A 16244-nucleotide genomic window follows, 5' to 3' on the forward strand; every position below is an offset into this window, starting at 1 on the left:
ATTGTTGCGTCCTAGCATACTCCTCACCAATTAAACTATTTAATAATGTAGATTTTCCTACTCCAGAAGCCCCAATAAATAATGTTTTTTTATTGGCTATTTTTTGCTTCAGTGACGTCAGTGTATGGCATTGCAGGGCACACACCTCAACAATTGCACAAGACGTACCTTCATAATACGTGTCAATATATTCTTTCCAAGTTAAAAAATCTGGCAAATCATTTTTATTCAACACTAATATAGGTTGTATATTTTGTTGAACCGAGGCAATGATCATTGCATCAAAAAAAAGCACATTCATGGCAGGAATAGGACTACAAATAATAGCCATACAATCAATATTACTGGCAATGAGTAGTTGTTTGTTTAGAATTTTCCTACTTGTCTACTAACTAAATTCTTTCTTGGTAATATTTCTAGTAAACTCAGTTCTCTATTTTCTAAACTTGCCCTTACTCTATCCCCAACTAACAATCTCCCTAATGATTTCTTAATAAGACAACGATAACGATTCTCTAACTCATCTATAACTTCTGCTTCAAAGCCAAAATTTGCTAATACACTTACTGTCTTAAATGATGGCAACATAAACAACCAAAGAGCTTTCCATAAAAAAAGAATAAGCGAAAAATGAAACCAAATTTAGACAAGCCACAAAGAGAAAACACCATTATTATCAACTAATTGACCATTTTCAAATACATTCCATAAATGATAACTTCTCATTATCTCCACAGAGCCTCCTCTGAATTTAATAGAATATACTAAATCCATCACTTTATCAAAATTCTTAAATTTATTTTATAAATTTTTCTAAAGCTCCAATCTCGTTCGCTTGCTGGAGGATGAGAGTCGTGCCATAGAGAATATAATCTATCAGGAGTTAGCGTTGCTGCATTATCTCGATAAAGAGCTAATAAGGCACTGATTAAATCTTCAGCCCTTGCATGCTTGGCTGCAAATTCATCTGCCTCAAATTCATGCTTACGGCTAGCACGTGAAAACAAAGGAGAAAGTATATCCATAAAGGGAGGTAAAACTAAACTGAGCAAAAGCAATGCAACCAAGTTTGTACCATCTTGAACACCAAATGCCTGATAAAACCAATCACTTTTAATAAGTAAATCTAAGCCATATAATATAGCAAAAATCATCAGTACCATAGGAGCTATTCTTTTAAAATATGCTTCAAAGCATAATGACCTAATTCATGAGCCAGTACTGCTTCCACCTGAGCATGAGTTAATTTTTCTAGTAATGTATCAAAAAATACTATTTTTTTCGCCTTTCCAAAACCCGTAAAATAAGCATTTCCATGAGCACTCCGTTTGGAACCATCCATGACTGCTATATCTGTTGCCTCAAAGCACATTTCTTTGCTAAAATTTCAATTTTTTGCTTTAATTCTTCATCCTCTAAAGGATTAAATTTATTAAACAACGGTGCAATAAATTTAGGATATAACCAAATCATCACAAACTGAAAAACAATGATAATCAAGCCAACCCATAACCACCAAAAGCTATCTAAAAAAGCATCCATGAACCATAATATCACCCACAACAAAGGAACGGTAATCAATACACTCAATACTAATGAACGAAGCATATCCGTGATGAATAATTTGATGGAAGTATTGTTAAACCCAACATTCTTCAATAACAAAAAGTGCTATATAACGAAAACGGCAAACTAAAAATTGTTGATATTAAGAAAAATAATCCTAATAATACCAAGTCTCCAATAAAACCAGACAACTGCCAATCCTGTACCACACCAGTCAGCCAAGCTAAGCCACCCTGCAATGTCCATAAATAAACAATTAATATGGATATAACTAACTGTAATCGCCCAAAACGTTGCTTAGTTGCTGTATATAGAGCAGCTTTTTCATGATCTTCCAAACTAACCACATCGATAAATGCCGTAGGTACTTTATTTTGATGATTAATTACAGACTTTTCTTGACGCCAAGAAAGATACAATTGCCAAAACAGGCTAATCAGTAGCACAAGAATAAATGTATTAGCAAATAATAAAGGGGTCATAGTCTCTCCTAGTATCATTAAAAAAATAAATAAGTTTTAAGTTCAGTTTTAAATCAGGTTGCGGAGAACCCTCCTCAATTAACTTGAGTTGAGTTCGACTCCAATTTTCAATAAGATCAGTCAGTTCACGTGGGTTGTAGCAAGAGGAATCAATTGGCTCACCAATAACTACTTGCACAGTTCCTGAGAAACGCCATGGACTTCTTCTTGACCAAAAATCTCCAGAATTATGTACCATTGGTAAAATCATTGCATTGTTTTTTGTAGCTAATAAAATTCCCCCCACTTTATACTTTCCAATCGCACCTTTAGGGCAGCGTGTTCCTTCTGGATAGCTGATAAAAACATAGTGATCCTTTAATCTTTCTGCACCTTGTAATAAAACGGATTGCATGGCACTTTTTGTCTGTTTACGATTAATCCCAACAGGTTTTATTAAACTTAATGCCCAACCAACAACAGGTATCCTTAGTAAACTCTTTTTTAACAATAAATGTTACTCGATTAAATAATACAGAAAAAATAATAATCTCAAAAACAGATTGATGGTTACTTATTACCACAAATCCTTTTTTTTGATCCAAAATTTTCATGAGATTATGCTCACCATGCAATGTGTAGTCAAGTGAGCATAATATTTTTAGTGCTTTAAGATTATATTTCCCCCAAAAAGTAACGTATTTATCAATTGTATCGGGAGAAAGCAAGCGAGCAAACGGCCATACCAATATTAACATTGCGATACTCACTGATACACATATAAGAAAGTTCACAATATAAACCAAGAATGAAGAAATAACAACCCAAAGAGAGAGTTTTCGTTTTGTATTCATTAATCTATCTAAGTAAAAATTAAAGTTGTAACAATGAAATATCTGCAACTAACAGAAATTGTTTCCTTAACTGGGTGAGTAAAGTTAGACGGTTTTCACGTTTGTGCTTATTGTCATCAAGCACCATTACATGTTCAAAAAATTTCTCAACAGGCGTAGCTAAGTCACTAAGGATTGTTAATATTTTCAAATAATCCTTAGTTTCCTTACTATACTCTCTAGCAGACCCTAATTTCCTAAACAACATTTTCTCATGCTCATTATCAAACAATTGTTCATCTACTAATCCATCATTTTTTATCGGATTTTTCTGTAAGATATTCTTAATTCTAGTATTAGTTTCACTTAATAATTTAGCCTGAGGTAACTTTACAAACTCTTCAATAGCATGCAGACGACAAATAAACTCATAAGGATGCAAAGGATTTACTGCCATAACCGCATGATAAAACGGAACAGGAATATTTTTATCTTTTGTGTAAAGTGAGTATAACCGTGCCCACATAAATTCATTGACACATGTGAAAATATTTTGTGGCAGAGAACGAGATAACTCTTTCTGCCAATTTTCAATACACTTCTTTATTAAATCCCCTAAAGGTAATTCAATTTGTTTTTGCTCTAAAATTTGCATGACTCCTAATGCCGCTCTTCTCAACGAAAATGGATCACTACTACCAGTAGGTTGCTTATCAAGAATATGAATTCCAATAATGGTATCTAATTTATCTGCGATGGCAACAATAGAGCTTAACTCAGATTTAGGCAACTCACCATAAGCTTTCTTAGGTAAGTAATGATCAGCAATCACCTCTGCAACCTCCTCATCTTCTCCAAAATGCTGTGCATAGTATTTACCCATAATCCCTTGTAAATCTGGAAACTCATTAACCATATCGGTGACTAAATCACATTTAATTAAGTCACAAGCAGAGGCAACCTTATTACTATCTTGATTGAGTTGATCGGCTATCCAAATTGCTAACTGCTTAACCCGATGGACTTTTTGGTACACTGTACCCAAACCTTCAATAAAAATCACTGCTTGTAATCGATCAAGATACGCTCCTAAGGGTTGCTGTAAATCCTGTTGCCAAAAAAACTCAGCATCTTCTAAACGTGGAATCACTACTCGCTCATTTCCTTTTCTCACCCATTGCAAATCCGCACACGGCAAATTAGAAACAGTTAAAAATAAGGGTAATAACTTGTTTTTATCATTTTTAGGGCTTAGGGTAAAATATTTTTGATGCGTTTGTAGGGTGGTCATCAGACATTCTTTTGGTAAAGACAAAAATCTCTCAGGGAAACTCCCTACTACCACCGTTGGAAACTCCGTTAATGCACAAACTTGATTGAGTAAATCTGCATCCATATTAACATCCGCAGAGAATTTTCGTGCATGTTCTTCAAGCTGCTTGGCAATATGCTCTCTCTTTCTGCAAAATCAACTATTACCGAGCTTTTTTTAAGTTTTTTCTCATAATCAGAAACTTCCTGTAAATCAATTTTAGCACCTATAAAATGTTCATTTTTGCCACTCATTCTATGACCATACGTATAATGAGATGATTGCACACCAAATAAAGAACATTGCACAACCTGATTATTTAACATGGCAATCAACCAACGTACAGGACGAGGAAACTGGTAGCCACTTAACTCCCAACGCATCATTTTTTTCACTGGTAATCCAGAAATTATATTATTAAGCATGTCAGGAAATAATTCACTAAAATGTTTACCCACAACTTCTTCGGTATACATTAAATAATCAATACCTGAAATACTTTCTGTACCTAATTGCTCTAACTTAACCCCACAACTTTTAGCAAAACCAAGTCGTGCTTTCTCTACAGCATCCGTACGAGGACCTTTTCTTTTTCTTACACTTGATTCTTGCAGCACATTAAGATTATGAATTTTAATTGCTAAGCGTCTAGGTGTTGCATACACAACTAGTTTATCATAACTAAAATCATGGGTTGTTAAGTTGCTAATAAATGCTTTTTTCAACCCCTCTGCAAGAGGCAATACTGATTCAGTTGGTAGCTCCTCACAGCCTAATTCAAATAAAAAATCACCTTGTTTAATGGAATATAGTTCACTATTATTCCACTGTCTATTTCTATCTGAATCGCTTTTTTCTAAAACTCCTAAAGGATAACCTAGTTGCTTACGTTTTTCCGCATAGCATACTGCTACATGATGAGCTAACTCACCGCACACGGAATATATAACGTTGCCGCTCAGTTACACTAATTGCTTTACGAGCATCCAACAAATTAAAAAAATGGGAAGCTTTCATGACCTGTTCATAGGCTGGCAAAGATAATTGCTCAGCAACAAGCTGTTGGCAACTTTGATAACAATGTTCAAACTGAGCTAATAAATTATCCGTATCAGCAAGCTCAAAATTATACCGAGATTGTTCAACCTCATTTTGATGATAAACATGATGATACAAGATATTGTTATCATCATAATTAGTCCATACCAAGTCATATACACTATCAACACCCTGCAAATACATAGCTAGGCGTTCTAGCCCATAAGTAATCTCTCCACTTATTAATTCACACTCCAATCCCCCAACCTGTTGAAAATAGGTAAATTGAGTCACCTCCATACCGTTTAACCAAACTTCCCATCCTAGTCCCCAAGCACCTAGTGTTGGTGACTCCCAATTATCCTCAACAAAACGTACATCATTGATTGTTAAATCAATACCAATTGCCTGCAATGATTGCAAATATAATTCTTGCAAATTCTCAGGGGTTGGCTTAAGCAGTACTTGATATTGGTAGTGTGTGTGTAAGCGATTGGGATTATCACCATATCGCCCATCAGTAGGACGGCGTGATGGCTGAACATAAGCACTCCTCCATGGTTCTGGACCAATTGAACGCAAGAATGTAGAAGGATGAAAAGTTCCTGCACCAACCTCCATGTCTAAAGGTTGAATCAGTACACATCCTTGGCGTTGCCAAAATTTATTTAGCTTGGCAATCAAATCTTGAAAGGTGAGAATTTTCGTCATTCTAAAGAATCATGATGATACTTGGATGATTTTTTAATGCTTGATAGATGGTTACTAATTGATTCTCATCATTTAAGTGAGCAACACAACTTACTGAGATGTATTTATTTTCTTTACTCACCCTAGAAGAGAGTCCATTTTCACATAAATCCGCATGCTGATCAACAATTTCTGCAACAATCACCTCAGCTTGCTCATTATTTTTCAGCATTGCTTTAAAAGTAAATTGACACGGAAAAGAAACAAGCGTCTTTTTGGCTTCCAAATCTCCAGCACTCATTAAGTTAATTTGCTCTCTATCTGATTTTCACTATAACTGTGTATATATTGTCGCCAACAATCCCATATCTTTTTCAACACCTCACCCATCTCTCCATTAGAGATTAGTTGACCATCAATTTGCCTAACTGGTATGAGTTCCTTAATTGAACTACTTAACCATATTTCTGAAGCATGATGTAATTGTTCCACACTAATTGGCTCAACAGAAAAAGGAATCCTATATTTCTCTAATAACTCCAACAATACTAAACGTGTAATCCCTCCTAATAACCAGTTTGATAACGGTGGGGGTTTTTACCACACCTCCTTCTACAATAAATAAATTACTTGATGAGGATTCAACTATTTCATTATCACGATAAAAAATACAATCATCATAACCCTCGTCCATTGCTTGCCTTCTTGCTAATACAGAACCTAATAAGCTGATAGCCTTAATATCTCCACGATGCCAACGTATATCTTCTTGTAAAGTCACGCTAATTGCCTCAGGTAAATCATTAAGAGTAGCTGTATTCTCAGCATAGCAAAAGACTGTAGGTACTATTGCTTCTTTTACTATATGATCTCGCTTACTCTCAACACCACGTGTGATTTGTAGGTAAATATATGATTTATAATTCTTATCATCGGTTTGCTTAACTAAATGAGAAAATAGCTCTACCCAATCTTTATTACTGTACCCACTATCTATGCCTAAAGATTGTAGAGAGTATTCTAAACGTTGCAAATGATCGGATAAACGAAAAACTTTTTGATTATAAATCGGAATCACTTCATAACAACCATCTGCAAATAAAAACCCTCTATCTAAAGGAGAAATCATTGCTTGGTCTATAGATAACCATTTGCCATTAAGGAAAACTGGATTAATAGGCATAATAAAAACTCATATAAAGAGGAATACTCACTCTAGCTTAAGCTAAAAAATGATAATAGATAGACAAAGATATACTTAATATAATCAAATAAACGACTAAAAAAACCACTTTCTAAAACTTCATCTAAAGCATAAATAGGATGCTCTTCAATCACCTCGTTTTTATACATGATTTTTGCCAAACCAACACTTGTTCCTTTCTGAATTGGTGCTTCAAGATGCTCACTATTTAATTGATAGTTTACTTCTAACTCATTAGCAATTTTTTTAGGAACTGAGATAATCCAATCCTCTTTAAAACCTATATTTACTTGACTTGCTTGACCAAACCACACGCGCTTACTCAACACACTTTTTTCTGCTTTTTCAATTATGATATTCTTATAATAACGAAAACCGTAATTCAACAGCTTTTGCGACTGTAATGTTCGCTCTTTATCTGATTTTGCACCAAACAATACAGAAATTAATCTTTGATCTCCTCGCTGAGCAGAAGCCAGTAAGCAATATCCTGCCTTTTCTGTATGCCCAGTTTTAATACCATCAACGGTAGGATCTCTCCACAATAAACGATTACGATTTTTTTGCTTAATACCATTGTAGGTCATCTCTTTTAATGCAAACCATTTATACTGTTCAGGAAATTCTTTAATAAAGGCAATAGCGAGTTTGGTCATATCTTCTGCACTAGAATAATGTTGATTATCCGGCCAACCTGTTGAATTAGTGAAATGAGTCGTATTCATCCCTAAACGCTCTGCATAGGCATTCATTCTATCAACAAAAGCCTCTTCTGAACCATCAAGATGTTCAGCCAGAGCAATAGCCGAATCATTTCCAGATTGAATAATTAAGCCTAATAGTACCGTCTTTAATGGAACAGAAGAACCCAATTCAAGAAACATTCTAGAACCTCTTTTATTGTAGGCTTTCTCCGATATTTTAACTTCTTCTTCCAACAAAGAAGGATTATGCTCCATTTCTTTCAGTACAACATAAGCAGTCATCACTTTTGTCATGCTCGCTGAGTCACGAGGTAAATTGATATCTTTTTCTAATAAAATTTTACCGGTATTGTAATCCACTAACAGATAAGATGTTCCGTTAATCGTTGGTGCAGGTGGCAATAAATAATCTGCATGAGCATTATTAATAAAGATTAATGCAACTAATAAAAATAGGGGGAGTTTACGAATCATTTTATTTTAGATGGTTTTAAAAAACAGCTATATGATAAATTCTTAATTTGTTAACAATTATAACAGTTTGCTAAAAAACCAATTTTATATATCTTAAAAATAATACAAAAATGATTCTTAAATGTAAAAAGTAAATACTGCAAAAAAAAAGGGAGACCGAAGTCTCCCTTTTTACAAGTACTATGGATTTTCTTAGAAAGAGTAGAACAATCCAGCAAGGATTCTTGTTTCATCAGCTCCTTTAACTCCTGAGGTATTATTTTGCATGCCATACTGTACTGTAGCTGTTCCACCAAGAGCACTTAGATTAACACCCAAGCTAATACCAGTTTCAGTTTCAAGACCCGCAACTTTAACTCCTGAACTATTTTTGTTATCAAATTCAGACTGTCTGTAACCAATCCAAGGAGTCACCATTCCTGCATCAAAAGAAACATTCAAAGCAAGAGAGTTTCTGTTTATCTCTCCTTTTCCTTGAGCTATTTTATACATGGCATAACCAAGGTTTGCAGAAATATTTCTCATGGAATAACCAATGTTTAATGCAATATCTGAACTCTCCCGTGCATCAGTTTTTTCATCACCAACCTTAGAATCATAACCTAACTGAACATTAACGCCATCCGCTGGATTCAAATTAAGCAACAACGTTGTTTTATCCAAAGCATTACTTCCCAAGTGCTTAGTTGCAACGGGGTCACTTTCATCACCGTTATCAGTGGCATCAATACCTACCATCAAACCAAATGAACCCATGCCAAAGCTTTGAACATAGCTTAATCCAGAATAACGAGCTCCGTTAATACCTCTTGGAAGCTCTGAGTAAGAACCAGTCCAAGAAGCCGCTTTACCACCAGAACCTACACGAAGATTATTTTGCTGACCTAAACCAAGCGTTCCGCCACTAGCCAGATTCACTTTAACGTTAGCCTGACGTCCACCAAGAATCCAGCCACCAGCATCATAAACAGGAGCTGCTCCAAGCTCAACATTACCAACAACTGACTTCACTGCACCACCATCAAAATTCTTGGTAAACAAAACACCCAAACGATTGCCACCATCTACAAAACTCAAACCACCTACAGCATCAGCATTTTCATTAGCCTTAGATGAAAAACTTTGTAACTCAACTCCAAAACTACCATATACTTTTGCACCGTGTCCATCAGCAAAAGCGTTTGCGACCATAAATGCGCTTGAAGCGGCGATTACTAGGCCTGTCTTTTTAATATCTAATCTCATATTAACTCCTGTTAAATTATTTAAAATATTTTTTAACATTTCTAAAACTTACAACAAGGCGACTAACAGCCGCTATTTGCCATAGTACATAACATTAATAGCAATATTTACACTGCTGGTATATATTATATATCCGAAAGCAAGCAAAGATAGGCAAAAAATCAAAATTAATTTAATAATAACAACCTTACAGACCTAAACTTCCTAAAAATATACAATCCCTTACCGCAACTTAATACCACATATCATTACATAGTATACCTTATATCTTACCAACACGGTGGCAAAAACCATAAAAAATAAATTACAAAAAGCCAAAAACGGAATTATTAGATAGCTACAAATAAAATCTTAATAGGATACTCTACTCTAAATCCCCTCCTATAAATGAGAAAGTAGAAGTTATACAATCCTCATCCATCAATACTCAAATGCAGATTTTATTTTCATTATCATGGAATGCACTTCCAAATACCAAAGAGAAAAGGCACATCATACTTATAAAAGGTTAACTTTTGTAAAAACAGGCATTGTTTGAAGTAAGACATTGCTTCTTCCAGCTCATCATGTTTTAAAGGAGCTAACAATACTCCTTTTTTATTTGGCAAGCCATTAGACAAAACAGACTTTCCTTCAAACTTATTAACGGCTTCTTCATTGAACCATAAATCATATTGACCGACCACAGAGTCAATAGGCACCACACCAATTGGTCGTGTATACCATGCCACCCTGCTAGCCTCTGACCAATTTGCCACATAAATAATTGAATTTTCTGATAACTCATTATCTCGTTCTACAATTTTCTTAACCACCTCTGCACTTTCTTTCCAACCAATCATCCCTCTCCAAACCTCATATGAAACACGTTTACCAGCATACCCCAAGAATAACACACTCATTAATATAAATGGCATTAATATGACAAATGTACCCACACCTAACATGCCTGCTTGTTGCACCTTTGTATAGTGAAAAATTTTTATCCTTCCTCCATGTCCAATGAATTTATCAGCTAAGAATGGGGCAGACAACATAAACATTAATGCTACCCAATGTGGAAGATAATGCCCATCTTGAGCAGAAGAATAAGTAAACACCACGAAATAAACAACTATTATCCACCGTAATAGTGATGGCAGATACTCACTATAATCCTTGTTTATCTTTATCGACTGAGCAGATCCTCTGATACATTGATAATATTGATACCCACAACGTAAACCATCACGAATAGAAACTACTATTAGCATATACAAGGATACAAACAAAAATCCACCATATGCCAAAAAGTTAATTAATTGCGAACGAGCCATAGCCAACCATGACCATTGATTCCCTTCAACACTGCTATGCTCTAATTGATAAGTAAAAGAAATCCAATCATGTTCAACATTCCAATAAATAACCGGAAGAATAAGTACGATACCAATCATGGCAGATAGCCATAATCGGATATTCAATAGTAATAATGGCTGAGTCGTCACCATCCATAAAAAATAACTCAATGCTATGAGAATGGCTGTGTACTTTGATAACCCCATCAACCCTAAGCAAACACCGTATGATATCCAAGCCACCCATTTATTTGTACGATAAGCCCAATCAAAAGAAAAAATACTTAACAATGTAAAAATAAGCAATGGATCATCAGGCAACATGGCAATACCCATTAATTGAAACATCAAGGAAAATTCATACAGAAGCACTGCAGTTACTCCTATCACATCGGCATGTTCCTTATGATGATACAACCTTCTAGTCAGTAGAAAAAGCGAAATTCCCGTGCCAATATGCAAAATATTTGGCATAATCCGTAATACCCAATCATCATCACCTAACAAAGCCATGATAATGAACTGCAACCAACCAACCATGGGAGGATGATCATAATAGCTCCAATCAAGATACTTCGCATAAAGTCCATAATGGGCCTCATCTGCTGTTAAAGGCATATCAAAAACCCACCAAAAACGAATCATACCACTTATCAATAGCATGACAACAATTAGGATAAGCTGATGAGTAAAGAAAAGCTTATTTTGAGGGTTTGGGAAAAAGTTGAGGAAATTTGACACAATTAGTAAAGATGCGAATACTCTGAGGCAGTGATATAATTACAAAAAGCACTTGCATATTGAAAATGGAATATCTAGTAAAGCGGAAAATATGTGCATAAGATAGCTAGTCTTTTATCTTAAAATCATAAAGTAAGAAAAATAAATTTTTTATCCTTTATTTACAAATTTCCTCTATCATCATTTCAATTTTAGTATAAAGTCTTATTATGAACAGCATTAAACTACTTTAAAACATCGCTTTTTTTGTCATGAATGTTTCTCATTATTTATATGGCTTTAACTCTTAGCATAATTAACACAATTTACCCTATGTCTACCTATAATTTTTCTAACAAATTATGCATCCTCTCCATACTACTTGGATTACTTTCTATGAGTACGATAGTGCATGCAAATAAGCCTGTTATCCCAGAATCAGAAATTCATAAGGTCAGATCTTTTAAATACAGTACAGAAAAGGGACAAATTTCTTATGGTGGGAGAATCTATAAAAATAATTGTCAAAGTTGTCATGGTCCCATTGGAGTCAGTTATTTAAGTCGATTAGAAACTCCAGTAATTTTGGGACTAAGTGGACAACAAATAGTTGACCGCTTGGTCTATTACCGTGATGCAGAATCTTATGGAATTTTACTGACAGGGAAAGCCCTTCTGATGAGTCGCCAATCATTGTTTTTAAATGATGATCAAATCAATTCCATCGCTAGATACTTTGAAGAACTAAATCCACTCAGTGATTTAAATATTGCCAAAGAGAAATCTCGAGAAGAAGAACGCATGAAAAGAAGACAAGCTCGCATTAGTAATACAGAGATTGAGAAGCTACAAGCTACCTCACCTAATGGCAAAAAAAATAAGAAAACGTATCAATAACCTTAAATATTTCTAAACAAATACATCTAAAAAACTTCACGCTATAAAATTTTACACATGAACAATATTTCTACTGCTGATTTATATGACAAATACGAATCTGAAATACAAGTACTCAGCCCAATATTTAATGATTATGGAAAAATCAAACAATTTTTTGGTACAGTTTTCACTGTCAAGCTTTTTGAAGATAACACCTTAGTTCGTGAAATACTTGGCACGCCAGGGCAAGGAAAAGTACTCATGGTTGATGGAGGAGGATCTTTACGATGTGCCCTGCTTGGTGATAACATTGCTGAACTTGCCGTGAAAAATCAATGGAGTGGAATAATTATTTATGGGTGTGTAAGAGACACTCAAGAACTAAAAAATATGCCTATTGGTATTAAAGCTATCAATCACATTCCAGTAAAAAGTATTAAGCGTAATGAAGGACAACAAGGGCTAACCCTTAATTTTGCCAATGCCGTGATTCACCAAGGCGATCATATTTATGCCGATGAGGATGGAATTATCATCAGTACCGACTCACTCTCTGTTTAATATAAAACCTATAAAACTCACTAGCCTATTATTATTTTCCAATCTTCTCTTACTACCACTAAGTTTGTTGGAATTATCGCAAGTGTCTTAATTTTTACCTCTTGCTCAACTGTTGAACGCCCAAATATTGAATCTTGGAAACCTCCAGAGTGGCTAGAGAAAAATCATCAATCAAATACTACCACGGAAAGCTCGTATACAAAATCTACTTCCAAACAAGCATATCCCATTAGAAGCACTATTCCACAAGCAACCAAAAAGGTTCTCAACAGTATTGAAAACAATCCATTCTGGCAACGTCAAGTCAGCTTAAATTTTGAAAAAATAAGCTTAAGAAAAGCATTGGATGGACTATCAAAAAGCTATCAGTTTGGTTATCGGCTATTACTTCCAAAGACCGTTAAAATCAACTCCTACAGAGCGATTAAAACGCCTCTAATCAATGTTTTACAAGACCTTGCAAAGCTCAGCAAAACAAGAATCATCTTTGACAAACATGCCGTGATTATTAGCGAAAATATAGCTTTTTGGCAACACTATTCCGTTGATTACCCAAATATCAAACGTATAAGTTTAAGCAAAAGCAGATTCAACCAAAGCATTAGCCCTATAAATAATGCAAAAAATACGAATGCCAATATTGAGATTAGCAATGAATTTCAAAATCTATTTTGGTCAAATTTAGATAAAATGCTCCTCACTATTATCAATAATCCTTCTGCATCAAGCTCTCCTAAATCAACTGTACAAAACACAAAAATATTAACTCACCCAGAAACTGGCTCTGTTTCTGTTTATGGCAAGCAATCCTTGCATACGCAGGTAAGAAAAATTATTAATAAAGTTAATCGCCGTGCTCGTAAACAAGCTCATATTGAAATTGCTATCATGGAGGTAACACTTAATGATAAATATGAGGCTGGTATTGATTGGGGTGTATTTGAGAATAGTAATAACATTATTACACAACAAACCATTGGCTCTAACCTTGGAAGTGCTCCAAGAATTTACACCAATATCTCAGGAGTTTTAGACGGCATCAGTCTAAATTTTGGTGCACGATTAATTGAGCAATTTGGCAACACAAAAGTTCTCTCTTCACCACAAATCCGACTCATCAACAATCAAACAGCCTTGCTCAAGGTTGTCGATAACATCGTCTATTTTACCATTAAAACCAACACCCTACAGAATAACTCTGGCAGTACAACCTCCTTTGAAACCCAAGCAGAATCTGTATCTGTTGGTATTGTGGTTGCACTCACTGCAACAATTCTTCCAGATGACTCACTTATTATTAACCTTAAACCAACCATATCAAGAATTTCTGAATTTGTAAAAGACCCACATCCAGCCTTGGCAAAAAACAATGTCCAAAGCCTAATTCCTATTTTACGAGAAAGAGAATTGGAATCTTTTCTACACATCCAACCTAATGAGGTGGCAGTGATTGGTGGATTAATTCAAAATAATAATAACCAACGAGCTTCACAGATTCCTGGTAGCAACGGACTGCTTGGTTTTGATGCCAAACAAGCCACCAATACCGAACTCATTCTATTTTTACGAGCAAATTTGCTCTAAGCGATACAGCAACCTTTAACAAGCCACTTGATTTTGCGTAATATCATAAGATTGTGTCTGACGAGAGGACTGCTTATATTCTTTTTCTTGATAGTGAACAGCAAGCCCACCCAAGGCAGTTTCTTTATATTTTGCAGACATATCCTTGCCCGTTTCAAACATCGTTTTGATTACTTCATCCAATGAAATCCTCTGCTCATCACGAGTAAGAGATAAACGAGCCGCATTAATGGCCTTAATAGCACCCATCGTATTACGTTCAATACAAGGAATTTGCACCAAGCCATTAATTGGATCACAAGTCATGCCAAGATGATGTTCCATACCAATTTCTGCGGCATTTGCCACTTGTTGGGCTGTCCCACCAAGAAACTCACATAAAGCTCCCGAAGCCATTGAACAAGAAACACCTATTTCTCCTTGACAACCCATTTCTGCAGCAGAAATAGAAGCTCCTGTTTGATACAAATGACCAATCGCTGTTGCCGTCATCAAAAAATCCAATGCCTTTTCAGAGCTAAATGCTTGTGCATAAAAATGTTTTAAATAGTGCATCACTGCCGGAATCACCCCAGCTGAACCATTGGTTGGTGCTGTCACAACCCGGTTACCTGTCGCATTTTCTTCATTAACTGCAATGGCATATAAACTTACCCAATCAAGCATTAGCATATGATCATCAGGTGTCTCAATAATTTTTTCTTGCAGTTTTTTATATAAAAGTGGTGCCCTACGCTGAACATTTAACCCACCTGGCAACATTGATTCCTCTGAGTGTATCCCATTATCAACACACTCCTGCATTGTTTTCCATATTGCCTCTAAGTATGCTTTACTTCTCTCAATTTCACCTTCTTGTTTTGCCTGTTTCCACATTAACTGGGATATCGAACAATTATGTTGCTCACATAAAGAAAGTAAGGTTTCAGCATTATTAAAAACAATTTTAGATTCTTGAATACTCTTCTCTTTTTGCTTAGCACTTTCTTTATTTTTCTGCTCCGTGCAATATTCATTTTTTGTGCGAATAACCCCTCCACCAATAGAAAAATACGTATCATAGTGCAATCGCTCTCCTCTATCATCAAACACTGAAAAAATCATCCCATTTGCATGCTCAGGCAAAGACTCCTTAAAATAATAAATCAAATCACGATCCACATCAAACTCAATTCTATGCTTACCTAATAAACTAATTTTTTTATTTTCTTTTATATCATTAAGATAGCCACGAATATTAGCAATAGATACTGTAGCAGGCTCTTCGCCCATCAAACCTAATAGAATTGCTTTATCGGTATAATGCCCTAATCCAGTCAAGGCTAAAGAACCATATAACTCAACACTAATCCGAGAAACAGACGATGCGTCAACCTCATTGAAACAATTTTTAAGATATGCATAGGCTGCTTTCATAGGTCCAACTGTATGAGAACTTGAAGGACCTACACCAATTTTAAACACCTCATTAACAATATTCATCTTTTAGGCTTCTACAATTAAAAATATTTTTTCATTACCCATATTACCCCATCCAATTTTTTCAGCAATGCTGCAAAAAATCTTTGCATAAAAATATATACAGACAATTTACAGTAATTATAAGAGACATTATTACCTAGATGTATCTGCATGA

General features: G+C 35.1%; 4 protein-coding genes and 1 pseudogene across 4 annotated transcripts; 1 reads left to right on the forward strand and 4 right to left on the reverse strand.

Moving 5' to 3' along the window:
- Positions 1-773: 773 nt before the first annotated feature.
- On the reverse strand, positions 774-1473 carry LOC145274319 (CAAX prenyl protease 1 homolog). The gene is given in 3 exon segments (XM_080127401.1): positions 774-1162; positions 1165-1368; positions 1371-1473. Coding segments are annotated over 3 exon segments (696 nt in total).
- Positions 1474-2900: 1427 nt separating this feature from the next.
- LOC145274322 (glycine--tRNA ligase beta subunit-like) lies at positions 2901-4256 on the reverse strand. Its single transcript, XM_080127403.1, has one exon. It carries the CDS (start codon positions 4254-4256, stop codon positions 2901-2903), a length of 1356 nt encoding a protein of 451 aa, XP_079983529.1.
- A 2859-nt stretch (positions 4257-7115) lies between these two features.
- LOC145274324 (D-alanyl-D-alanine carboxypeptidase DacA pseudogene) lies at positions 7116-8102 on the reverse strand (annotated as a pseudogene).
- Positions 8103-12538: 4436 nt separating this feature from the next.
- Positions 12539-13024, forward strand: LOC145274325 (putative 4-hydroxy-4-methyl-2-oxoglutarate aldolase). Its single transcript, XM_080127404.1, has one exon. It carries the CDS (start codon positions 12539-12541, stop codon positions 13022-13024), a length of 486 nt encoding a protein of 161 aa, XP_079983530.1.
- Positions 13025-14623: 1599 nt separating this feature from the next.
- Positions 14624-16090, reverse strand: LOC145274326 (L-serine dehydratase-like). The gene has a single exon (XM_080127405.1). The coding sequence runs from the start codon at positions 16088-16090 to the stop codon at positions 14624-14626; it is 1467 nt and encodes a 488-aa protein (XP_079983531.1).
- Between the last annotated feature and the right edge of the window lie 154 nt (positions 16091-16244).

This window comes from Euprymna scolopes, unplaced genomic scaffold (assembly GCF_053919585.1).
Source record: "Euprymna scolopes isolate OS-2025 unplaced genomic scaffold, ASM5391958v1 sca350, whole genome shotgun sequence".
NCBI lineage: Eukaryota > Metazoa > Mollusca > Cephalopoda > Sepiida > Sepiolidae > Euprymna > Euprymna scolopes.

What these genes read in the sequence shown, in the direction of transcription:
- LOC145274325 (XM_080127404.1), top strand. Translation starts at nt 12,539, where the DNA reads ATGAACAATATTTCTACTGCTGATTTATATGACAAATACGAATCTGAA.
- LOC145274322 (XM_080127403.1), bottom strand. Translation starts at nt 4,256, where the DNA reads ATGGATGCAGATTTACTCAATCAAGTTTGTGCATTAACGGAGTTTCCA.
- LOC145274326 (XM_080127405.1), bottom strand. Translation starts at nt 16,090, where the DNA reads ATGAATATTGTTAATGAGGTGTTTAAAATTGGTGTAGGTCCTTCAAGT.